This window comes from Ascaphus truei, chromosome 12 (genome assembly GCF_040206685.1).
Source record: "Ascaphus truei isolate aAscTru1 chromosome 12, aAscTru1.hap1, whole genome shotgun sequence".
Taxonomy (NCBI): Eukaryota; Metazoa; Chordata; class Amphibia; order Anura; family Ascaphidae; genus Ascaphus; species Ascaphus truei.
In genome coordinates, this window is record NC_134494.1 from 45,325,565 (window position 1) to 45,351,735 (window position 26,171).

Genomic DNA, 26,171 nt, shown 5'->3' on the forward strand with positions numbered 1-26,171 from the left:
GAGGAATTGGGGAAAACACGCTCAACCTTAAGCTGGGCGTGTGATTGAAAGCAGTAAGAACCCGGCAGATGAGGAGCGGCGGTCTCCATGTGCCAATTTGCGCACTCACGGCTCTCTCTTGAATGAAAAGCTGAGCGTCCTTCATGTGCCTGGCGATGTTCTCACACAGCCTCCGCCGTTCCCCCTCGTTCAGAAGGCAGGCGTAGAAAGCTCTCACCTGCAGTCATTGTGAAGAACGCAGACAAAAAGAAAAGACGTTATTTCTCAATCCCTGTCCCCTTGTTCAAACCCGCGTCACACCCTGAGAAATGGCCGAGTAGCGTGCGGGAGATATCCATGGAGTCCGCAAAAAGGGCTGTCAGATTTACCAACGGCAAACTCTTTATTTGGTATGTATTTATTTTCCCGTGTCTCCGTAGGTCCCTCTAGCAGGACAAGGGCTAAAGTCAGCAGGTTACCCAGAGGCCTCCTCACCTGAGAGACGTTATCCTCGTCACAGCTGTTGTATCGCTCAACGTCTCCGGACACGGTGAAAACGTGCTCCTTACATTGCGGCTCATCCCTGGGAGACGTGAAGCTGTTCGGGTAATAATTTGGGACGTTGCCTAAATATTTAAGAGGACCAATAAGTTACCAAACTGTTTCAGTACAGATTAAGCAAACTTTAATTTACCTGCTTGTATCGCTGAATATATCTCTGTCACACAATATCTCTGACTATCGCACAATATCGCAGAATCTCACAATATTGCACAATATCACGATTGCAGAATATCGTTAAATATCGCTAAATATCACAATATCACACCGTTTCTCAGAATATCACACAGTATCGCACAGTATTACGCCAGGGGAACAAGAGCCTTAGGTATACCGGTACCAGTACATGTAACTTTGATTTAGTTTTGCTATTACTGAGAAGCGTTTGATTCTTTTTATACCAGATTCAATTGTGTACATTATAGTAAATCATTTCACTGAATCCCTTGTCTGAAGAGCTAACAGTCGTACAGTACACAAACATTTGCTTTTGGGGCTTCTCCCAGGCAGTATCATCTCTTCAGTTTAACTTCTACTCCTCCGAGTGTAAGAGCCTCACGTGGATATATTAAGCGTTTCAAGAGCAAAAGTGTTTATTTAAGGAAGAGAATTATGGTTACGATGCTGACCTCTGAAGTGGTAGAGCTTGGTGCAGGACCCAGCATGATATTGCTGATCACTCCGTGACTTAGATCAGGGATGCGTAATCTTTTCGCGCTGCGCCCCCCCCAGCCTGCTCTCCCCCCCCCCCCCCGCCTGCTCTCCCCCGTTACCTTTGTTCCGGCGTTTAATGACGCCGCGGGGTAGTGTGACGTCACGTGACCCCGCGGCGTCATTTGATGTCGCATTGCCATGGCGACACAATGCCCGAACTGTCAGTGAGCAGGTGAGTTGCAGAGGCCTCTGTAACCGCCACGCCCCCACCCTAAAAAAAAATCACGCCCCCCTCAGTTTACGCTATCCCTGCCTTAGATTGTAAGCACGATGTCCCCTGCTTGTCATGTCTTACAATGCAAAGCGCTGTGTATACCAGCACTGGCAATGCTGAGAGAGTGGGGGCTGCTCACTGACGTCTCCCCGCGGGGAAACCGCAAACAGGACCAGATTTAGCACGGGAAAGCAACTGGACTTTTCTCCTTGTTAAATCTGTGTTAACTTTGTTAAACTGCATCTATGTCAGGGATTCCCAACAGGGATACACCCCCCCCGCCCCCCCCCCCCCCTTATGCTGCCTGCACACACTGAGGGGCAGTTTGGGGGATTATTAAGCGTGTTTTCCCCCCACGGGCTCAGGACACTACACTGCCTGGGATCGGTCACACGGGTTTGTTGGCGAAGATTTCATAATTAGGGGTTCACTGAACTCTAGCAGGTGGGGAGCAGTGTAACAAACATTGGGAACCCCTGCCCTATATAATATATGGTGCACAGGGGGCTGCAGTAACCCCCATTACAGCAGGACAGAAGCTACTTACTATAGCACCCTATACTGCCTGGGAACGGTCACACACGTTCGGCTAGCGATAGCCTGATGGGTAGTCAAGAAGATTAATTAGGGGTTCGCCGAAATAATATCTGCTAGCAGGGTGCGCAGTGTAATAAGTGTACGGAACCGCTGCCCTTATGTAACCTGTGACAGGAGCGCTCACAGTCTGCCAAGGAAAGCGCAGGCGAGTCCCTAATAATTATAATAATAATAATAAGCCCTAATTGTTTATTTAATGAGGAGTCTTGTGATAATTATATAAATTGTGGAAGTAGGTTACAGAGAATTTGCTTCACGCCCGGGAGCGTGTCTGGGCAGAGATCAGAGGCGCAGGGAAAACCTCCGGGAGGAATGGCACAGATTTGGGGGCGGGTGAAAATCTGCTCAGAAATTGTACGCGTGTTAACCCTTTGACGCCCATGACTGCTGCCACTGGTAGTGCGAGTGTTAAACCCTCGAGGGATTTATTTATTTCACTGACACCGGGTCCAGCGAATTGCAACCTCAGCTCGTGAGAGAGATTGCACCATTAACATCTTAACATCTGGTGCAAACTGAGGCACATCAGTGTGAATATACAGCGTGCGTGTAACGTGTGAATATACAGCGTGTGTGTAACGTGTGAACATACAGCGTGCGTGTAACGTGTGAACATACAGCGTGCGTGTAAAGTGTGAATATACAGCGTGCGTGTAACGTGTGAACATACAGCGTGCGTGTAAAGTGTGAATATACAGCGTGCGTGTAACGTGTGAATATACAGGGAGCGTGCGTGTAACGTGTGAATATACAGCGTGCGTGTAATGTGTGAATATACAGCGTGCGTGTAAAGTGTGAATATACAGCGTGCGTGTAAAGTGTGAATATACAGCGTGCGTGTAACGTGTGAATATACAGCGTGCGTGTAACATGTGAATATACAGCGTGCGTGTAACGTGTGAATATACAGCGTGCGTGTAAAGTGTGAATATACAGCGTGCGTGTAACGTGTGAACATACAGCGTGCGTGTAACGTGTGAATATACAGCGTGCGTGTAACGTGTGAATATACAGCGTGCGTGTAACGTGTGAACATACAGCGTGCGTGTAACGTGTGAATATACAGCGTGCGTGTAACGTGTGAACATACAGCGTGCGTGTAACGTGTGAATATACAGCGTGCGTGTAACGTGTGAACATACAGCGTGCGTGTAACGTGTGAATATACAGCGTGCGTGTAAAGTGTGAATATACAGCGTGCGTGTAACGTGTGAATATACAGCGTGCGTGTAAAGTGTGAATATACAGCGTGCGTGTAACGTGTGAATATACAGCGTGCGTGTAACGTGTGAATATACAGCGTGCGTGTAAAGTGTGAATATACAGCGTGCGTGTAACGTGTGAACATACAGCGTGCGTGTAACGTGTGAATATACAGCGTGCGTGTAACGTGTGAATATACAGCGTGCGTGTAACGTGTGAATATACAGCGTGCGTGTAAAGTGTGAACATACAGCGTGCGTGTAACGTGTGAATATACAGCGTGCGTGTAACGTGTGAATATACAGCGTGCGTGTAACGTGTGAATATACAGCGTGCGTGTAACGTGTGAATATACAGCGTGCGTGTAAAGTGTGAATATACAGCGTGCGTGTAACGTGTGAATATACAGCGTGCGTGTAACGTGTGAATATACAGCGTGCGTGTAACGTGTGAATATACAGCGTGCGTGTAACGTGTGAATATACAGCGTGCGTGTAACGTGTGAATATACAGCGTGCGTGTAACGTGTGAATATACAGCGTGCGTGTAACGTGTGAATATACAGCGTGCGTGTAACGTGTGAATATACAGCGTGCGTGTAACGTGTGAATATACAGCGTGCATGTAAAGTGTGAATATACAGCGTGCATGTAAAGTGTGAATATACAGCGTGCGTGTAACGTGTGAATATACAGCGTGCGTGTAAAGTGTGAATATACAACGTGCATGTAAAGTGTGAATATACAGCGTGCGTGTAAAGTGTGAATATACAACGTGCATGTAAAGTGTGAATATACAGCGTGCGTGTAACGTGTGAATATACAGCGTGCATGTAAAGTGTGAATATACAGCGTGCATGTAAAGTGTGAATATACAGCGTGCGTGTAACGTGTGAATATACAGCGTGCGTGTAACGTGTGAATATACAGCGTGCGTGTAAAGTGTGAATATACAACGTGCATGTAAAGTGTGAATATACAGCGTGCGTGTAACGTGTGAACATACAGCGTGCGTGTAAAGTGTGAATATACAGCGTGCGTGTAACGTGTGAACATACAGCGTGCGTGTAACGTGTGAATATACAGTGTGCGTGTAAAGTGTGAATATACAACGTGCATGTAAAGTGTGAATATACAGCGTGAATATGATCATTCCAGAGGTGTGGGGCAGTAAGTGAGAAAGGTTTAAGGCGGGAGAGGGCTTTAGATACAAAGGGGGTAGAGAGAAGACATCCTTAAGAAGAACGCAAGTGTCGGGGTGGTGCATAACGAGAAATTAGGGCTGAGATGTAAGGAGGGGCAGAGGAGTGTAAAGCTTTAAAAGTGAGGAGGAGAATGTGTGTGAGATGCGGGATTTGATTGGAAGCCAGGAGAGGGATTTCATGAGGGGAGACGCTGAGACAGATTTACTGTAGGAAAGAGTAGAGTGATTCTGGCAGCAGCGTTTAGGATAGATTGTAGGGGAGACAGGTGAGAGGCAGGAAGGCCGGACAGCAGGAGGTTACAGTAATCAAGACGGGAGAGAATGAGGGCCTGAGTCAGAGTTTTAGCTGTAGAAGGGAAGAGGAAAGGGCAAATCTTTGCAATGTTACGGAGGAAAAAACGACGGTATATTATAGCATGACTATACACTATGCATATACAACGTGCATCCCCTTCACATGTCACTGACAGTTTAACCCTTACCTGGAGTACTAAAAATGCACATGGGGCCGTCTCTCTGGTAGTTGGCCACATGTGCCACGGCGGGGCAGTTGACGGGGATGTGCATATAATTGGCTCCCAGCCGGTATCGGTGTGTGTCCGGGTACGAGAAGAGGCGACCCTGGAACAGAGTTATAATACAGAGTCAGAAAAAAAACAAATCTCACAAATGGCGCCACGTAGCACCACATGACGCTCTAGGAAGGGGGCGCGAACACGGGAGGAGTGCTGGCAAGGGGGCGCAGCGCCTAAAGTTTGTGCACCCCTGCGGCATAACACACAAGATCCCAATGGAGATCTTTACTGGTGAAACCATTGTTAAGATAAATAAATAAATGTTCTTGTCCTTTTACTAGAGAAGGAGACAGCCGGTGTTATTAGGTATATAAGTCTGCGAACGGCGGGAAACTGCGCCTCTCGCATGGAGAACTGGACCTTAGTTCTGAACCTGTGAAATTCTTCTTTTAACGCCATGTATAACACATGGGGCAGATAGGTAGACAAGCGTCTGTAAAATAAGCCCCCCCCCTCTTACCTGCAGCATTTTATCGGGGCTCGGCTCAATTCCCGGGGGCATGTTACTCGGGTCAAACGCCAACTGCTCCACTTCCGCAAAATAATTCTCCGGGTTCCGGTTCAGCACCAGTTTGCCCACGGGGATGAGCGGATAATCTCCGTGGGGCCAGACCTGGGGGTGTCACACATTATACGGTAACTTCCATGCATACTATACACCAGGGGCAAGCGAACAGCCAATCAAAAGCTCTGAGCGCGGTCTTATTTCAGCACAAGAGGCGCCCCGTTCAGAGAGCTAGAGGGGAACAAATAGAAGAGAGGGGAAGGGAGGGAAAGAGAGAGGGGGGAGGGAGAGAGGGGGAGAGAGAGAGAGATGAATATGCCCCCTTCACAGAGCGAAATAACTTAAACCTTTAGGAGAAAAGTTTCCAAACACCCGACCCCTAAATACTGCAATAAATGTTTAACTCCTGCACTGCTGTGATACTAATCCCCAGGGACGAGCTGGGAATATCATAAAAACCATATATAATAAGCAGCTGCAAGGATCTTACTTACAAGCTATCATCAAGCCAGAAATCCATTAACATCTATATATATATATATATATATATATTCCTGAAGAAATGTATGGTTGTTGCAAGTTGTGATACCTTTTTGTGGATCAGCGTAAGAGTCCTAGGTGTATTTTGCACATGCCCTACCCAGACCTCACAAGTCCCTGTGACCGGGTATGTACAGAGCGGTCTTGTCTGTCCTGAAGAGTTCTCTCCATATAATATCTATTAAGCCCCCTCGTGCTTTCCCATAACCAAGGATGACTATGTACTAGACCTGACCTTGTGATATGTGTGCCAGGATGTGTGTGCCAGGATGTGTGTGCCAGGATGTGTGTGCCAGGATGTGTGTGCCAGGATGTGTGTGCCAGGATATGTGTGCCAGGATGTGTGTGCCAGGATATGTGTGCCAGGATATATGTGCCAGGATCCAGCGTATCTCTCCTCTTCACACTGGAGAGAGCACAAAGTATGCAACGGGTTAATGCTGCAATGCATTGTGGGCCCTCTTGGCTGTTAAGGAGTTAATAGCACGGTTAAGCAGGGCCGGTGTAGGACTCACTCACTTTGGTTAAGTCGAAAGGATTGAACGGACATTTCTCGGCTTCCGCGAAGGTCATGACCTGGATGTAGAGAGTCCAGGAGGGGAAGTTCTTCTTGGCGATGGATTGGAACAGGTCTCGGATGCCATAGTCGGGGTCACTGACCACCAGTCTGTCTGCTTCTGCTGGAGACAGGTTCCTGATGCCCTGATCCGTCTACCACAAAAGTATAACAGCCGAAGATCAGCACAGCGAGTGACCTCACAGAGTAATCGCACAGAGTGACCTCACAGCGGGTGACCCCATAGTGACCTCACCGAGTAATCGCACAGTGACCTCACAGCAAGTGACCTCACAGCAAGTGACCTCACAGCGGGTGACCCCATAGTGACCTCACCGAGTAATCGCACAGTGACCTCACAGCAAGTGACCTCATAGCGGGTAACCTCACAGAGTAATCGCACTGAGTGACCTCACAGCGGGTGACCCCATAGTGACCTCACAGAGTAATCGCACAGTGACGTCACAGAAAGTGACCCCATAGCGTGACCCCACAGCGAGTGACCCCACACTGGGTGTTCCCAGACTAAGGCTGGGGCTGTGTCACCTGTAGTAAAACTGACTTCAAACTATTTACTCATTTTAAGTCTTCTGTTTCCCCCAAGACTACTACAACCCCCCTCATTCCCTGCCCCAAACACCTCTCACCCAGCACTGAGCGTGCGATGTTACTGGGGAGAACAGAGAACCAGTGCTTCCGCATTTACATACATTGTATAAATGTATCAGATTGAAGTCGCTGCCCCAGTATTTAACCCGTTCCGCGTATCCATTCTCCGAGAACAGAAAGGAAGCGAGATACTGGGTGAGCCCTCCCCCCCCCATCTGAGCCCATCCCCCTGCGTGAACCCTCCCTTCTGAGCCCCTCCCCCTGCGTGAGCCCCCCGTGTGAGCCTTTCTCCCAGCGTGAGCCCCCCTGTGTGAGCCCCTCTCCCTCCGGGAGCCCCCCAAGCGTGACCCCCCCCCCTGCGTGAGCCCCCCGTGTGAGCCTTTCCCTCAGCGTGAGCCCCCCCCCCTGCGTGAGCCCCCCGTGCGAGCCTTTCCCCCAGCGTGAGCCCCCCGTGTGAGCCCCCACTGCGTGAGCCCCCCCCCCGGTAACACACACTGCGAGTAGAGGAACCCCCCCAGCCGCACGCACCTTGTAGTGGAACTTGCAGTACACGGCCTTTCCTTCCGCGTTCACCAGTTTGAAGGTGTGGGACCCGTACCCGTTCATGTGTCTGTGTCCGTCCGGGATCCCCCGATCACTGAACAGGAACGAGACCTGGGAAATGGAGCAGATAAGTACAGGCAGCCGTGAAGGGGTTAACCGGGCGATGTATCGCTCTACAGGGCGACTCTAGTATCCCGTAACTACCCCAAGCTTAGTCTGGGCCCAGAACAATGTAGTGAGGGGAGAGGGGGGCTACATGTGGCCCTAAAATATTTCATGGGGTTACTGTCCCCTTACTTATCCATTATCTAGAGCAGAGGTGCGCAAAGCTTTCGCCCCCCCCCCCTCGGTAAGAACCCGGCGTCAAATGACGGCGCTGGTCATGTGACGTCACGTGACCCCGCCGCGTCATTTGACGCGCTTTGTCATGGCGACGCGTCGCTGAAGACCCGGCTAGCAGCAGGTAAGTGATGTTACAGAGGCCTCACGCCTCCCCTGCCAGGCGGGCCAGCAATAGGGCGCGGGGCCTCTGTAACCGTCGCTCCCCCCCCCCAGGAAATCTTGCACCCCCCAGTTTGAAACGATGGAACGAATGTTATAGTTAGAGGAGAAGCCGTTACATGGATGAGTGCTCTGGCTTTATTGGAGCGCTAGTAAATGTTGCTATGTGGGGTGGTCCCTTTAAGCGGAGACAGGTGCTTGTATCTGATACGGTTTCTAAGCCTGGGTGTGGATTCTGGCCTCATCCCATCACACACCCATCCAAGCCAGAAAACACCCAGCGTATCCATCCGTGCCAAGGTGAGGGAGCGAACATTAACCCCAGCACTGCCAGTGTAACCCCAGCACTGCCAGGGGGGGCGGCACTGCCGGGGGGGGGGGGGGGGCGGCACTGCCGGGGGGGGGGGGGGGGCGGCACTGCCGGGGGGGGGGGGGCGGCACTGCCGGGGGGGGGCACTGCTAGAGGGGGGGGCACTGCCAGAGGGGGGGGGCACTGCCAGAGGGGAGGGGCCCTGCCAGAGGGGGGGGGGGGGGCACTGCCAGAGGGGAGGGACAATTGCCAGGGGGAGGGACACTGCCAGAGGGAGGGGCACTGCCAGAGGGGGAGGGGCACTGCCAGAGGGAGGGCACTGCCAGAGGGGGGACAATGCCAGAGGAGTGGGGGGACGGGACACTGCCAGAGGAGGAGGGGGAGGGGGGGAGGGAGGGACACTCCCAGAGGAGGGGGGAAGGGCACTGCCAGAGGGGGGACACTGCCAGAGGAGGGGAGGGGGGACACTGCCAGAGGAGGGGGGGGGGGACACTGCCAGAGGAGGGGGGGGAGGGCACTGCCAGAGGGAGGACACTGCCAGGGAGGGGGGGAAGACTACCAGAGGGGGGAGGGGGACACTGCCAGAGGGGGGACACTGCCAGAGGGAGGGGAAGGACTGCGAGACGGATCTGTAATGCGTTGCAGCATAATACAACACGCAGCGTGATATAAAAACACGCAGGGCTATATAATAAAAAGCAGTGTTTCCTCTGTCACACTACTGCTAGAACTCTAACACATGCCCTTATCCTCTCCCGTCTGGATTAGTGTAACATGCTGCTAACAGGCCTCCCTGCCTCACAGCTTTCTCCTTTCCAATCTATTCACAATACGGCTGCTAGAATAATGTCACTTTCTCCCAGAAGAGTCTCTGCTCATCTCCTCCTTAAATCCCTCTCCCGGCTTCCCAGCAAGTTTCGGATCACCCACAAAGTTCTCCTCCTCACCCACAAAGTTCTCCTCCTTACCTTCAAAGCTCTCCTCTCACCTGCTCCTCCCTGCATATCCGCTCTGATCTCTCGCTATTCCCCTGCTCGTCTCCTGCGCTCTACCCACAAATGTCTCCTTTCACCTCTACTGCTCTCTCACCCTGATCCCTTTCCCCCTCACTGCCCCTTACCCTGTGAGACTCCCTCACACTCCGTATATGCCGAGCACCATCTCCCCCCACCTTCAAGATTAACCCTAAAAACTCACCTCTTAAATGAAGCCTCCCAATAGGCCAGACCCATAGCTGCTGTCCCACACCCACAGTGACCCCTACCAACGACTGCCACCTGCTGCCCCCCTCACCTGCTGTCTCTGTAACTCTCCCATCATACCACTTAGATTGTAAGCTCTCCGGGGCAGGGATTTCCTTCCCTATTGTCTGATCTTATTTGTTGCACTTATTAGACTGTAATTCCCTGTACTGTGTTGTCTCTCTTGTACCGCGCTAAGTACCGCTGTGTGTGCTATATAAAGATATTATATTTATGTATAACACACAGAGAGATACAGTAACACGCAGAGCGAAATAAAACCACGCAAAGTGATATAATAACACTCAAGCGTTATAATAAGACGATTGATGATATAATAACGTGCAGAGTATAATAACACGCAGAGCGATATAATAACACGCAGAACTGTATAATAACATGCAGAGATATAATAACACGCAGAGAGATATAATAACACGCAGAGAGATATAATAACACGCAGAGAGATATTATAACACGCAGAGAGATACAATAACACGCAGAGAGATATTATAACACGCAGAGATATAATAACACGCAGAGAGATATAATAACACGCAGAGATATAATAACACGCAGAGAGATACAATAACACGCAGAGAGATATAATAACACGCAGAGATATAATAACACGCAGAGAGATATTATAACACGCAGAGATATAATAACACGCAGAGATATAATAACACGCAGAGAGATACAATAACACGCAGAGAGATATAATAACACGCAGAGATATAATAACACGCAGAGAGATATAATAACACGCAGTGAGATATAATAACACTCAGAGATATAATAACACGCCGAGCGATATAATAACACGCAGAACAGTATAATAACACGCAGAGATATAATAACACACAGAGAGATATAATAACAGAGATATAATAACACGCAGAACAGTATAATAACATGCAGAGATATAACACGCAGAGATATAACACGCAGAGAGATATAATAACACGCTGAGATATAACACGCAGAGATATAATAACACGCAGAGATATAACACGCAGAGAGATACTGTATAATAACACGCAGATATAATAACACGCAAAGAGATATAATAACACGCAGAGAGATATAATAACACGCAGAGAGATAATAACAGAGAGATATAATAACACGCAGAGATATAATAACAGAGAGATATAATAACAGAGATATAATAGCAGAGAGATATACCACGCAGAGCGATATAATAACAGAGATATAATCGCAGAGCGATATAAAAACACGCAGAACAGTATAATAACAGAGCGATATAAAAACATGCAGAACAGTATAATAACAGAGAGATATACTGTAATAACACGCAGAGAGATATAATAGCAGAGAGATATACCACACAGAGCGATATAATAACAGACAGATATAATAGCAGAGATATATATATATATATATACTAACACGCCGAGCGATATAATAACAGAGATATATATATATACTAACACGCCGAGCGATATAATAACGTATTGCTGGCCCGCCTGGCAGGGTAATATTAGGGATATATATACTAACACGCCGAGCGATATAATAACGTATTGCTGGCCCCGCCTGGCAGGGTAATATTAGGGATATATATACTAACACGCCGAGCGATATAATTACGTATTGCTGGCCCGCCTGGCAGGGTAATACTAGGGATATATATACTATCACGCCGAGCGATATAATAACGTATTGCTGGCCCGCCTGGCAGGGTAATATTAGGGATATATATACTAACACGCCGAGCGATATGATAACGTATTGCTGGCCCGCCTGGCAGGGTAATATTAGGGATATATATACTAACACACCGAGCGATATAATAACGTATTGCTGGCCCGCCTGGCAGGGTAATATTAGGGATATATATACTAACACGCCGAGCGATATGATAACGTATTGCTGGCCCGCCTGGCAGGGTAATATTAGGGATATATATACTAACACGCCGAGCGATATAATAACGTATTGCTGGCCCGCCTGGCAGGGTAATATTAGGGATATATACTAACACGCCGAGCGATATAATAACGTATTGCTGGCCCGCCTGGCAGGGTAATATTAGGGATATATATACTAACACGCCAAGCGATATAATAACGTATTGCTGGCCCGCCTGCATGGGCAATATTAGGGATATATCTACTAACACGCCGAGCGATATAATAACGTATTGCTGGCCCGCCTGGCAGGGTAATATTAGGGATATATATACTAACACGCCGAGCGATATGATAACGTATTGCTGGCCCGCCTGGCAGGATAATATTAGGGATATATATACTAACACGCCGAGCGATATAATAACGTATTGCTGGCCCGCCTGGCAGGGTAATATTAGGGATATATACTAACACGCCGAGCGATATAATAACGTATTGCTGGCCCGCCTGGCAGGGTAATATTAGGGATATATATACTAACACGCCGAGCGATATGATAACGTATTGCTGGCCCGCCTGGCAGGGTAATATTAGGGATATATATACTAACACACCGAGCGATATAATAACGTATTGCTGGCCCGCCTGGCAGGGTAATATTAGGGATATATATACTAACACGCCGAGCGATATGGTAACGTATTGCTGGCCCGCCTGGCAGGGTAATATTAGGGATATATATACTAACACGCCGAGCGATATAATAACGTATTGCTGGCCCGCCTGGCAGGGTAATATTAGGGATATATACTAACACGCCGAGCGATATAATAACGTATTGCTGGCCCGCCTGGCAGGGTAATATTAGGGATATATATACTAACACGCCAAGCGATATAATAACGAATTGCTGGCCCGCCTGCATGGGCAATATTAGGGATATATCTACTAACACGCCGAGCGATATAATAACGTATTGCTGGCCCGCCTGGCAGGGTAATATTAGGGATATATATACTAACACGCCGAGCGATATGATAACGTATTGCTGGCCCGCCTGGCAGGGTAATATTAGGGATATATATACTAACACGCCGAGCGATATAATAACGTATTGCTGGCCCGCCTGGCAGGGTAATATTAGGGATATATACTAACACGGCGAGCGATATAATAACGTATTGCTGGCCCGCCTGGCAGGGTAATATTAGGGATATATATACTAACACGCCGAGCGATATGATAACGTATTGCTGGCCCGCCTGGCAGGGTAATATTAGGGATATATATACTAACACACCGAGCGATATAATAACGTATTGCTGGCCCGCCTGGCAGGGTAATATTAGGGATATATATACTAACACGCCGAGCGATATGATAACGTATTGCTGGCCCGCCTGGCAGGGTAATATTAGGGATATATATACTAACACGCCGAGCGATATAATAACGTATTGCTGGCCCGCCTGGCAGGGTAATATTAGGGATATATACTAACACGCCGAGCGATATAATAACGTATTGCTGGCCCGCCTGGCAGGGTAATATTAGGGATATATATACTAACACGCCAAGCGATATAATAACGTATTGCTGGCCCGCCTGCATGGGCAATATTAGGGATATATCTACTAACACGCCGAGCGATATAATAACGTATTGCTGGCCCGCCTGGCAGGGTAATATTAGGGATATATATACTAATACGCCGAGCGATATGATAACGTATTGCTGGCCCGCCTGGCAGGATAATATTAGGGATATATATACTAACACGCCGAGCGATATAATAACGTATTGCTGGCCCGCCTGGCAGGGTAATATTAGGGATATATACTAACACGCCGAGCGATATGATAACGTATTGCTGGCCCGCCTGGCAGGGTAATATTAGGGATATATATACTAACACGCCAAGCGATATAATAACGTATTGCTGGCCCGCCTGCATGGGCAATATTAGGGATATATCTACTAACACGCCGAGCGATATAATAACGTATTGCTGGCCCGCCTGGCAGGGTAATATTAGGGATATATACCAACACGCCGAGCGATATAATAACGTATTGCTGGCCCGCCTGGCAGGGTAATATTAGGGATATATATATACTAACACGCCGAGCGATATGATAACGTATTGCTGGCCCGCCTGGCAGGGTAATATTAGGGATATATATACTAACACGCCGAGCGATATAATAACGCATTGCTGGCCCACCTGGCAGGGTAATATTAGGGATATATATACTAACACGCCGAGCGATATGATAACGTATTGCTGGCCCGCCTGGCAGGGTAATATTAGGGATATATACTAACACGCCGAGCGATATAATAACGTATTGCTGGCCTGCCTGGCAGGGTAATATTGGGGATATATATACTAACACGCCGAGCGATATAATAACGTATTGCTGGCCCGCCTGGCAGGGTAATATTAGGGATAGTTATACTAACACGCCGAGCGATATGATAACGTATTGCTGGCCCGCCTGGCAGGGTAATATTAGGGATATATATACTAACACGCCGAGCGATATAATAACGTATTGCTGGCCCGCCTGGCAGGGTAATATTAGGGATATATATACTAACACGCAGAGCGATATAATAACGTATTGCTGGCCCGTCTGGCAGGGTAATATTAGGGATATATATACTAACACGCCGAGCGATATAATAACGTATTGCTGGCCCGCCTGGCAGGGTAATATTAGGGATATATATACTAACACGCCGAGCGATATAATAACGTATTGCTGGCCCGCCTGGCAGGGTAATATTAGGGATATATATATACTAACACGCCGAGCGATATGATAACGTATTGCTGGCCCGCCTGGCAGGGTAATATTAGGGATATATATACTAACACGCCGAGCGATATAATAACGCATTGCTGGCCCACCTGGCAGGGTAATATTAGGGATATATATACTAACACGCCGAGCGATATGATAACGTATTGCTGGCCCGCCTGGCAGGGTAATATTAGGGATATATACTAACACGCCGAGCGATATAATAACGTATTGCTGGCCTGCCTGGCAGGGTAATATTGGGGATATATATACTAACACGCCGAGCGATATAATAACGTATTGCTGGCCCGCCTGGCAGGGTAATATTAGGGATAGTTATACTAACACGCCGAGCGATATGATAACGTATTGCTGGCCCGCCTGGCAGGGTAATATTAGGGATATATATACTAACACGCCGAGCGATATAATAACGTATTGCTGGCCCGCCTGGCAGGGTAATATTAGGGATATATATACTAACACGCAGAGCGATATAATAACGTATTGCTGGCCCGTCTGGCAGGGTAATATTAGGGATATATATACTAACACGCCGAGCGATATAATAACGTATTGCTGGCCCGCCTGGCAGGGTAATATTAGGGATATATATACTAACACGCCGAGCGATATAATAACGTATTGCTGGCCCGCCTGGCAGGGTAATATTAGGGATATATACTAACACGCCGAGCGATATAATAACGTATTGCTGGCCCGCCTGGCAGGGTAATATTAGGGATATATATACTAACATGCAGAGCGATATGATAACGTATTGCTGGCCCGCCTGGCAGGGTAATATTAGGGATATATATACTAACACGCCGAGCAATATAATAACGTATTGCTGGCCCGCCTGGCAGGGTAATATTAGGGATATATACTAACACGCGGAGCGATATAATAACGTATTGCTGGCCCGCCTGGCAGGGTAATATTAGGGATATATATACTAACACGCCGAGCGATATGATAACGTATTGCTGGCCCGCCTGGCAGAGTCATATTAGGGATATATATACTAACACGCCGAGCGATATGATAACGTATTGCTGGCCCGCCTGGCAGGGTAATATTAGGGATATATATACTAACACGCCGAGCGATATAATAACGTATTGCTGGCCCGCCTGGCAGGGCAATATTAGGGATATATATACTAACACGCCGAGCGATATGATAACGTATTGCTGGCCCGCCTGGCAGGGTAATATTAGGGATATATATACTAACACGCCAAGCGATATGATAACGTATTGCTGGCCCGCCTGGCAGGGTAATATTAGGGATATATATACTAACACGCCGAGCGATATGATAACGTATTGCTGGCCCGCCTGGCAGGGTAATATTAGGGATATATATACTAACACGCCGAGCGATATAATAACGTATTGCTGGCCCGCCTGGCAGGGTAATATTAGGGATATATATACTAACACGCCGAGCGATATGATAACGTATTGCTGGCCCGCCTGGCAGGGTAATATTAGGGATATATATACTAACACGCCGAGCGATATAATAACGTATTGCTGGCCCGCCTGGCAGGGTAATATTAGGGATATATATACTAACACGCCGAGCGATATAATAATGTATTGCTGGCCCGCCTGGCAGGGTAATATTAGGGATATATATACTAACACGCCGAGCGATATAATAACGTATTGCTGGCCCGCCTGGCAGGGTAATATTAGGGATATATATACTAACACGCCGAGCGATATGATAACGTATTGCTGGCCCGCCTGGCAGGGTAATATTAGGGATATATACTAACACGCCGAGCGATATGATAACGTATTGCTGGCCCGCCTGGCAGGGTAATATTAAGGATATATATACTAACACGCCGAGCGATATAATAACGTATTGCTGGCCCGCCTGGCAGGGTAATATTAGGGATATATACTAACACGCCGAGCGATATGATAACGTATTGCTGGCCCGCCTGGCAGGGTAATATTAGGGATATTTATACTAACACGCCGAGCGATATAATAACATATTGCTGGCCCGCCTGGCAGGGTAATATTAGGGATATATATACTAACACGCCGAGCGATATGATAACGTATTGCTGGCCCGCCTGTTAGGGTAATATTAGGGATATATACTAACACGCCGAGCGATATAATAACGTATTGCTGGCCCGCCTGGCAGGGTAATATTAGGGATATATATACTAACACGCCGAGCGATATAATAACGTATTGCTGGCCCGCCTGGCAGGGTAATATTAGGGATATAACACTCACCTGGTGGAGACTCTCGGGCCGGAGACCCCAGAAATCCCACACCATGTCCGGGTCCTTCAGGTGAGTCTGCGGGTTCCTCTTCTGGCTGTGAATGAAGGACGGGAACTGCACAGAAAACAGCTCGTCACGTCTCAGTCTTATCGGAGCAGCACATGTTATTAGTCATAACTGCACACTGGGCAGGGTATCGTCATTTACTTCAGGGGCGGTAATGTCATTTATTTCAGGGGGATTGAGGGGGTTAGGGGTTATTATCAAGCACATTGTTTCACGATATAACAACATTCTTTGCACACCTCAGTGGCAGTGAAGGAGTTACGTCCCAGTATTGGGATCCGGGGTTTAGGGGAAATTACCCCGATATTTACAAAACCTCCGAATATTCACAGAAGAACAAAAAACATCGGCTACATCCCGACCCCCCGCACTGCGACTCCTCACGGGGAGAGGGACCACACAGACGGCGCCGTTTAGTGACGCGGTGACCCACAAAATGCAAACTTTGCTGATGACACCGAGGTAAGTCGCAAGCAGTTGGGGCCGCAGTACGGGGGAAAGTGTCCCAGAACTGACCAGTATGGGGTCCCTGATGAAGAATATGGGTGTGTTGTTCCCCGTCAGATCCCAGATTCCCTCCTCCGTGTAGAATTTCACCGCGAAGCCTCGGGGATCACGGACAGTGTCAGCTGATCCAGCTTCTCCGGCTGCAGAGAGAGAGCGACGTGACAGTGACGCACAAAGGCAGGGACACTGGCAGTGACGTCCCACACCCGAGCTGAGGAATTGAGGAATATTATCTGCGCTCCTGGTGTCATGGAGCGGAGATAAGTGGCAGTGCCCATATCCCATTGCCACTCACTTCTTGTAACACTAAACTATCACTTTTATTTCCCTGTGACTCGGATAATAAACATCTGATTGTAAGTTCTTTGGGTTCAATGTGGGTAAGGTGGTACCGGGCGTATAAGGAGGAAAGGAGAATCCCGGCTGTGCGGGTCCAGGCGACAACTGGATTCCTTTGTGGGAAATGGGAGATATTTGCAGATTTTTTCATTGCTAGTTTTGTGACAATTTGTCAACAACTTTCAGCCCACTGCAACACAGTAATGCACTGCAACACACAACAACACACTGCAACACAGTAATGCACTGCAACACAGTAATGCACTGCAACACACAACAACACACTGCAACACAGTAATGCACTGCAACACACAACAACACACTGCAACACAGTAATGCACTGCAACACACTGCAACACAGTAATGCACTGCAAAACAGCAATGCACTGTAACACACTAATGCACTGCAACACAGTAATGCACTGCAACACCGCAATGCAATGTAACACACTGCAACACAGTAATGCACTGCAACACAGCAATGCACTGCAACACACTGCAACACACTATGCACTGCAAAACACTAATGCACTGCAACACACTGCAACACACTATACAGTGCAACACACTGCAACACACTAATGCACTGCAACACACTAATGCACTGCAACACACTAATGCACTGCAACACACAGCAACACACTAACACTGCAACACACTGATGCACAGTAACACACAGCAAAACACAAAAGCACTGCAACACACTAATGCACTGCAAAACACAACACACTGTAACACACTGCAGCCCACAGCAACGCACAACAATGCACTGTAATACACTGCAATACATTACAGCCTGCAGCGACACACTTCACTATCTAACAAACCCCTGAAACCTGTGTGTCACAGTCCGTCGGTAAATGATCCCGCGGCTATATCGCACGCACAGGAAGGGGCGGAGATGAGATACTCCGCTCTCACCTACTGTGGAGAACCGCACGGCGAGGTTGGTTTTTTTGCCGATCTGGCTGAACACTTTGGCCTTGGTGTATTTTGTGATGTCGTGAGTGACTTCCAAGTATCCGAAGGCTCCTGAAATAGGGGAAACGTGTTAATTACACTGACCAGTCAGCGTGGCCCGAAGAACAGAGGAGCAGGGGACAATCAGCAAAAATCACTGGTCTTTGAAGTGGGGGGACCTGCTTTATAACCCGTGTCAGCGATCACATGACGTAGGGCTACGTGTTTTATCTCCATTAGATCGTAAGCTCTTTGGGGCAGGGCTTTATGTGCTTGGTAAGTACACTGCCAGTTTATATAAGAAGGTATTAAAGTTATATGCAATGCGCAGACCTCAGACAGTGTGACATCACGGACAGCGTGACATCACGGACAGGGTGACATGCCGGACAGCGTGACATCACGGACAGGGTGACATGCCGGACAGCGTGACATCACGGACAGGGTGACATCACGGACAGGGTGACATCACGGACAGGGTGACATCACGGACAGTGTGACATCCCGGACAGGGTGACATCACGGACAGTGTGACATCACGGACAGTGTGACATCACGGACAGGGTGACATCACGGACAGGGTGACATCACGGACAGGGTGACATCACGGACAGGGTGACATCACGGACAGTGTGACATCACGGACAGCGTGACATCACGGACAGGGGGACATCACGGACAGTGTGACATCACGGACTCGGTACCACTTGTTAGCGGCGTGTTAACGACTTCTCCCCGCATTGAATGGAGGGGTTAATGAGAGGAAGGGCGGGTGAGTTGTGTAATACTTTCTATACTACAGGCGATAGGAAGCGATGTGTTTGCTATGTGCTCGTAGTGGCAGCTTCAGTTCCACATTCTGCTCTCATTACCTGAGTAACGTTACTCCGCTGTGGTATCCATTATTGTGCCTCTTTGTTACACTTAGGTTACACCCAGAAATTGAATAAGATGAGCAAACAGAGTGCACCCTTACTGGGGCTGCCAGATTAGGGGGATTAGGGAGAGGTTGCATATACTGTAACACTGTTACCTGTCTGCAGGTTTGATCACGTTTCTGGCGACTGATTCCAGCAGGGGGCGGGGGGGGGGGGGGGGGAGTTTAAATGAACAAGCAACCGAGTTTAGTGATTATTAGGAATGGGACCGGAAACAGGCGGGGGGAAGATACTGACAGGGTTGGGGGGGGGGGGGGTAATGATAGGGGAGTGGGGGGGGGAGATACTGATAGAGTGAAGGCGGGTTTACTGACAGATATGGGGTACTGACAGAGAGGAGGGGGGATACTGACAGAGAGGAGGGGGGGATACTGACAGAGAGGAGGGGGGGATACTGGCAGAGAGGAGGGGGGGATACTGACAGAGGAGGGGGGATACTGACAGAGAGGAGGGGGGGATACTGACAGAGAGGAGGGGGGATACTGGCAGAGGAGGGGGGGTTACTGACAGAGAGGAGGGGGGATACTGACAGAGAGGAGGGGGGATACTGACAGAGAGGAGGGGGGATACTGACAGAGAGGAGGGGGGATACTGACATAGAGGAGGGCGTGATACCGACAGAGAGGAGGGGGTGATACTGACAGAGAGGAGGGGGGATACTGACAGAGAGGGAGGGGGATACTGACAGAGAGGAGGGGGGATACTGACAGAGAGGATGGGGGGATACTGACAGAGAGGAGGGGGGGTTACTGACAGAGAGGAGGGGGGATACTGACAGAGAGGAGGGGGGATACTGACAGAGAGGAGGGGGGATACTGACAGAGAGGAGGGGGGTTACTGACAGAGAGGAGGGGGGATACTGACAGAGAGGATGGGGGGATACTGACAGAGAGGAGGGGGGGTTACTGACAGAGAGGAGGGGGGATACTGACAGAGAGGAGGGGGGATACTGACAGAGAGGAGGGGGGATACTGACAGAGAGGAGGGGGGATACTGACAGAGAGGAGGGGGGATACTGACAGAGAGGAGGGGGGATACTGACATAGAGGAGGGCGTGATACCGACAGAGAGGAGGGGGTGATACTGACAGAGAGGAGGGGGGATACTGACAGAGAGGGAGGGGGATACTGACAGAGAGGAGGGGGATACTGACAGAGGAGGGGGGGATACTGACAGAGAGGAGGGGGGTTACTGACAGAGAGGAGGGGGGATACTGACAGAGAGGATGGGGGGATACTGACAGAGAGGAGGGGGTGATACTGACAGAGAGGAGGGGGGATACTGACAGAGAGGAGGGGGGTACTGACAGAGAGGAGGGGGGATACTGACAGAGAGGAGGGGGGGATACTGACAGAGAGGAGGGGGGGATACTGACAGAGAGGAGGGGGGGGTACTGACAGAGAGGAGGGGGGGTACTGACAGAGAGGAGGGGGGATACTGACAGAGAGGAGGGGGGATACTGACAGAGGAGGGGGTGATACTGACAGAGAGGAGGGGGGATACTGACAGAGGAGGGGGGATACTGACAGAGAGGAGGGGGGGTTACTGACAGAGAGGAGGGGGGATACTGACAGAGAGGATGGGGGGATACTGACAGAGAGGAGGGGGTGATACTGACAGAGAGGAGGGGGGATACTGACAGAGAGGAGGGGGGTACTGACAGAGAGGAGGGGGGATACTGACAGAGAGGAGGGGGATACTGACAGAGAGGAGGGGGGATACTGACAGAGAGGACGGGGGGATACTGACAGAGAGGAGGGGGGATACTGACAGAGGAGGGGAGTACTGACAGAGGAGGGGGGATACTGACAGAGAGGAGGGGGGATACTGACAGAGGAGGGGGGGATACTGACAGAGAGGAGGGGGGGATACTGACAGAGAGGAGGGGGGATACTGACAGAGGAGAGGGGTACTGACAGAGAGGAAGGGGGATACTGACAGAGAGGAGGGGGATACTGACAGAGAGGAGGGGGGATACTGACAGAAAGGAGGGGATACTGACAGAGGAGGGGGGATACTGACAGAGGAGGGGATACTGACAGAAAGGAGGGGGGATACTGACAGAGAGGAGGGGGGATACTGACAGAGAGGAGGGGGGATACTGACAGAGAGGAGGGGGGATACTGACAGAGAGGAGGGGGGATACTGACAGAGAGGAGGGGGTGATACTGACAGAGAGGAGGGGGGATACTGACAGAGAGGAGGGGGTGATACTGACAGAGAGGAGGGGGTGATACTGACAGAGAGGAGGGGGATACTGACAGAGAGGAGGGGGGATACTGACAGAGAGGAGGGGGTGATACTGACAGAGAGGAGGGGGTGATACTGACAGAGAGGAGGGGGGATACTGACAGAGAGGAGGGGGGATACTGACAGAGAGGAGGGGGGCACAGCAGGGGTTAAAAAAATGGCTGTTATCAACCATCTCCGAATAATCCCATCTCCCAAAAACTCACCGGCCCCCTTAGCGTGGACCACTCTCTCGGGGATCCTCTCCCGGTCAAAATGCGCCATCTCGTCGGCGAACACCGCATCCTGCACCAGCAGCGGGCCGCGGGGACCGGCCGTCAGGACATTCAGCTTGTCCCCCGTAGGGATCCCGGCGGCTGTGGTCAGGACAGAGGGACCCTACAAAATAAATAAAACATATGCTCAATGCCCAGCAGGATTTGGGGTGCCCAGCAGGATTTGGGGTGCTCAGCAGGATTTGGGGTGCCCAGCAGGATTTGGGGTGCCCAGCAGGATTTGGGGTGCTCAGCAGGATTTGGGGTGCCCAGCAGGATTTGGGGTGCTCAGCAGGATGTGGGGTGCCCAGCAGGATTTGGGGTGCTCAGCAGGATTTGGGGTGCCCAGCAGGATTTGGGGTGCTCAGCAGGATTTGGGGTGCCCAGCAGGATTTGGGGTGCTCACCAGGATTTGGGGTGCTCACCAGGATTTGGGGTGCTCACCAGGATTTGGGGTGCCCAGCAGGATTTGGGGTAGTCAGTTGGATTTGGTGGGGGGGTGAAAGGTCCAATTAAAGGTTAGTTATCAAAAAAATGCCATTGTCTGCCAGACGAGTGCCACGGGCCTTCAAAGGGTGACTTGGGCGGCTGGCGAGGGGCGTTTGGCAAACACACGGCTGTGTTAGTTTCCATGCAAATGAAAAGAGATTTGCGCTTCCTCTGCGCCTCTGAGTGAGAGGGGCTAGCGGGCAGCGTTCTACTCAGTCTCCAGCCCCCCTGTCTGAGGCTTATACAGGGGGCATAGCGGGGTTTGCCCGTGCAAACGCATGAGCCGCACATAGGGTCATAGTTACTGAGCGCTGTTCCGATAAGACCCCGTCCAGCACCAGAATACACTGGATGGGTCATTCAAGTCAATCGGCTGTAGGGTGTCTAATAGCATAGTAGCATCACTTAGCAAATATGGCCCGCAGGGAGAAAAGAGAAAGCAAACTGCGCCCAAGTCTCCGAAAATCCTGGGTCCAACCAACATTAAAACATTATTTAAACTATGTCTGGATATGTCCTTTCGGAGAACAAAACCCAGCTGTAAGTGCCTGCCTTTTTTATCTTGGTTCCGTGCGGGACCAGGCCTTTGAATCCATGATCCATCATTTGTAAAAAATCTATTTTTTGTTGTTTTTATTTGTTAACTTTTGCAACACAACAGAAACCGTTTGTCACGATGTCTGCAGTGATCCTTACCGCTCCTTCTGGGGTTGCAGGAGATACCCGGGGGCCTTTTATAATTCTAGGTTTTAGAAAATATTTGTTTTGCCGTCCTTTGGATTAACGGTTTAATAACGGTCATAAATATATGTTTTGTCATGAATTGTGTCTTATACACAGCTGTATATCCTTCCCTCCATATAAAGCTGCCTGATGTCGGTGCGTGTCTCCGTGTCTGCTGGTTTTAATACTGGATCACCTGCCCTGTGATTGTTTTCATGGTGTATTAGTCTCTGGCGCTGATCTGTTATATATTGCATATATATCTTATAGCTCAGATGTGTTGATGATTACATGTTGACATTTGTGGGAGTAAATATATTTAAATCGTTTCCAAAACTTTCAAAGGTCAGGAGCAAAGTGTACTAATGGCAGTGACAGGGTTAAGGGGTCAGTCCCGCCTACGTACAAAGTGTACTAATGGCAGTGACAGGGTTAAGGGGTCAGTCCCGCCTACGTACAAAGTGTACTAATGGCAGTGACAGGGTTAAGGGGTCGGTCCCGCCTACGTACAAAGTGTACTAATGGCAGTGACAGGGTTAAGGGGTCAGTCCCGCCTACGTACAAAGTGTACTAATGGCAGTGACAGGGTTAAGGGGTCAGTCCCGCCTACGTACAAAGTGTACTAATGGCAGTGACAGGGTTAAGGGGTCAGTCCCGCCTACGTACAAAGTGTACTAATGGCAGTGACAGGGTTAAGGGGTCAGTCCCGCCTACGTACAAAGTGTACTAATGGCAGTGACAGGGTTAAGGGGTCAGTCCCGCCTACGTACAAAGTGTACTAATGGCAGTGACAGGGTTAAGGGGTCAGTCCCTCCTACGTACAAAGTGTACTAATGGCAGTGACATGGTTAAGGGGTCAGTCCCTCCTAGAAGCAAACTGAACTAATTGTACGTTGACCAGACATCCCGGTTTAGCCAGGACAGTCCTGTTTTTTTGGACTTTGTCCTAGGTCCTGACTTTTTTTTTTTTTAAATTGTCCCATTTTTTCCCGACACTTGCCGTTGCGCATGCGCGAAATCTGTCCCAGGGAAAATATGGTCACCCTAATGGCAGTGACATGTTGTCAGTCTCTCCAAAGGGTCAAAATATATTAGTGGCAGTGACTTTATGGGCCCGCAAACTTAGGAACAAACACAGCAAGTTCTGGTCAGATAATAGGGGCAGACAATGCGATAAATGGCCTATCGGCAAAATCACCGCAACAGATGAGGTTACTGCGCTGGCGGGTCCTGCACGGAAAGCAGCATGACCGAAGCAAGGCGCAGCATGTCCCTGCGACAAACAAAATGGCTGAAGCACTGTCCCGCTTTAATTATTTAGCGGTAAGGCCGGCAGCGCCAGTCACGCCGGCTCAAATCGGGTCAGGCGGACGGCACTCATTAACTTCCTAATGACCCCAAATCTCGCAGGAATGTCCCGCGCAGAAGCAGGTGGCACGCGGGTTCAGAGACAGAAATACATAGATAAAGATGTTGGCATCGGGTGCATTGTGTTGGGGAGGGGCGGAGGGCAACGCAAACAAGGGGGACAAAGGGAGACAGAAACCGTTGCTGGGCTAAATAAAGAAGCAGCAGAGTCAATATGCACAGGGCTTTCCGAAATCCTGTTATATAAAAGCTGCCTTTGTTTCTGCCTCAGGGCGTTCGGGGAATAAGTGTCAGCGTCGCAGGCAGGGACATGCTGCTCAGAAACGGGATCATTAGCAGCAACTCGATAGTACGCTGAATACACACATCAAAAACTGATCCGGGGGTGAAGGGCCCTGGGTGTATCTAAAGCACAAAATAAGAGGGGGTGCCCGGTAAGGCCGGCAAAGCGATGGCCGATCCACAGCCACAAGGGTGAGGTTACCCCACTAACACGCTTCCAATTTCACCGCATCTTTAAGCGCCGACTTAAGTTAGGCCCCACAACAGCAGTGGCAGAGAAAGGGTGACCGGCGGCGCAGATGAAGGAATTGGGGCGGTGGAAATATAACTCATACAGAAGGGATATTGGGTCAGGGCAGGGAAGTGATGGACTTGTGTACAGTACCATACTGACAGGTTTTTCTTTCTACAAAAAACTAGCAAAGGGCACAAAGTTTGGCTAATATGTCTTTTATTCACCGGGATCGGGACAGACTTTGCGGTCTGCAACGAGGCATAGAGCAAGAATGAACGTACGATGGCCGGGTGAGAGAGGAATGCATCGGGTAGACTTGCTGCCAATCCCGGCACAAGCCAGAGTAAGCCAGACGTAATCCATCCATCTAGGGGAGTGCAGGGTCAATGCTTGGGTGGGGGGTTCTGCCCCAGTAAGTGGCCTTAATGCGTCACACCAGCCAGCCTAAGGGTGCCGGGAAATATAAGGTAGAGAGGCTCTGGCTGTGCGGTCGGGTCTGTGGGTCAATCCCCAGAAGAGATTGGGCACGCTGGAGGCACCGACTCTTGTGGTCAGGCCCCTACCCAAGTCATGTGGAGAAAGCTGTGGATCAAACTGTACCTGACTATCCTTATGTGGCAGGCGTGGTTATGGATGTGGTTGATACAGTATGTTTCCGATGTTTCCGGGGCCAGTGGAAAGCACATATCACCCGCCATGGTCATGCATCCACTGCTACTATGGAAGGCCGTGTGGTTCAACTAATGCAGTAGCTATAAAGATCGGGTTAGATATGTGTACAATTCGGGGTTTAAAGGGGCCAATTATGTGGAGGCGCCCGATGGAAAAGGGGGATGTGTCGGAATCCTGATCCTGCCCAATGTTGGCGAACCAGCTCCGTGACGTCACTGGCCCGCCCCCAGACACGCCCACGGACGGCGCTCGCTCTAAGACCAGGGAAGGCACCGCTTTCCCTGAGCCTCAGCGC

The 26,171-nt window shown here is 49.7% G+C and overlaps 1 protein-coding gene across 1 annotated transcript in view; it reads right to left on the reverse strand.

Annotated features, from left to right (window-relative positions):
- Positions 1 to 26,171, reverse strand: part of LOC142464210 (catalase-like) — a 37,198-nt gene that overhangs the window by 3,004 nt on the left and 8,023 nt on the right. Inside the window, exons 2-11 of the mRNA XM_075567576.1 lie at positions 22,060 to 22,231; positions 18,627 to 18,737; positions 17,376 to 17,506; positions 16,803 to 16,907; positions 7,785 to 7,910; positions 6,611 to 6,802; positions 5,507 to 5,659; positions 4,954 to 5,092; positions 475 to 605; positions 110 to 217 (exon numbers count right to left, since the gene is read on the reverse strand). Of these exons, the coding sequence (XP_075423691.1) occupies positions 110 to 217; positions 475 to 605; positions 4,954 to 5,092; positions 5,507 to 5,659; positions 6,611 to 6,802; positions 7,785 to 7,910; positions 16,803 to 16,907; positions 17,376 to 17,506; positions 18,627 to 18,737; positions 22,060 to 22,231 (1,368 nt within the window). The remainder of the gene's footprint in view (positions 1 to 109; positions 218 to 474; positions 606 to 4,953; positions 5,093 to 5,506; positions 5,660 to 6,610; positions 6,803 to 7,784; positions 7,911 to 16,802; positions 16,908 to 17,375; positions 17,507 to 18,626; positions 18,738 to 22,059; positions 22,232 to 26,171) is intronic.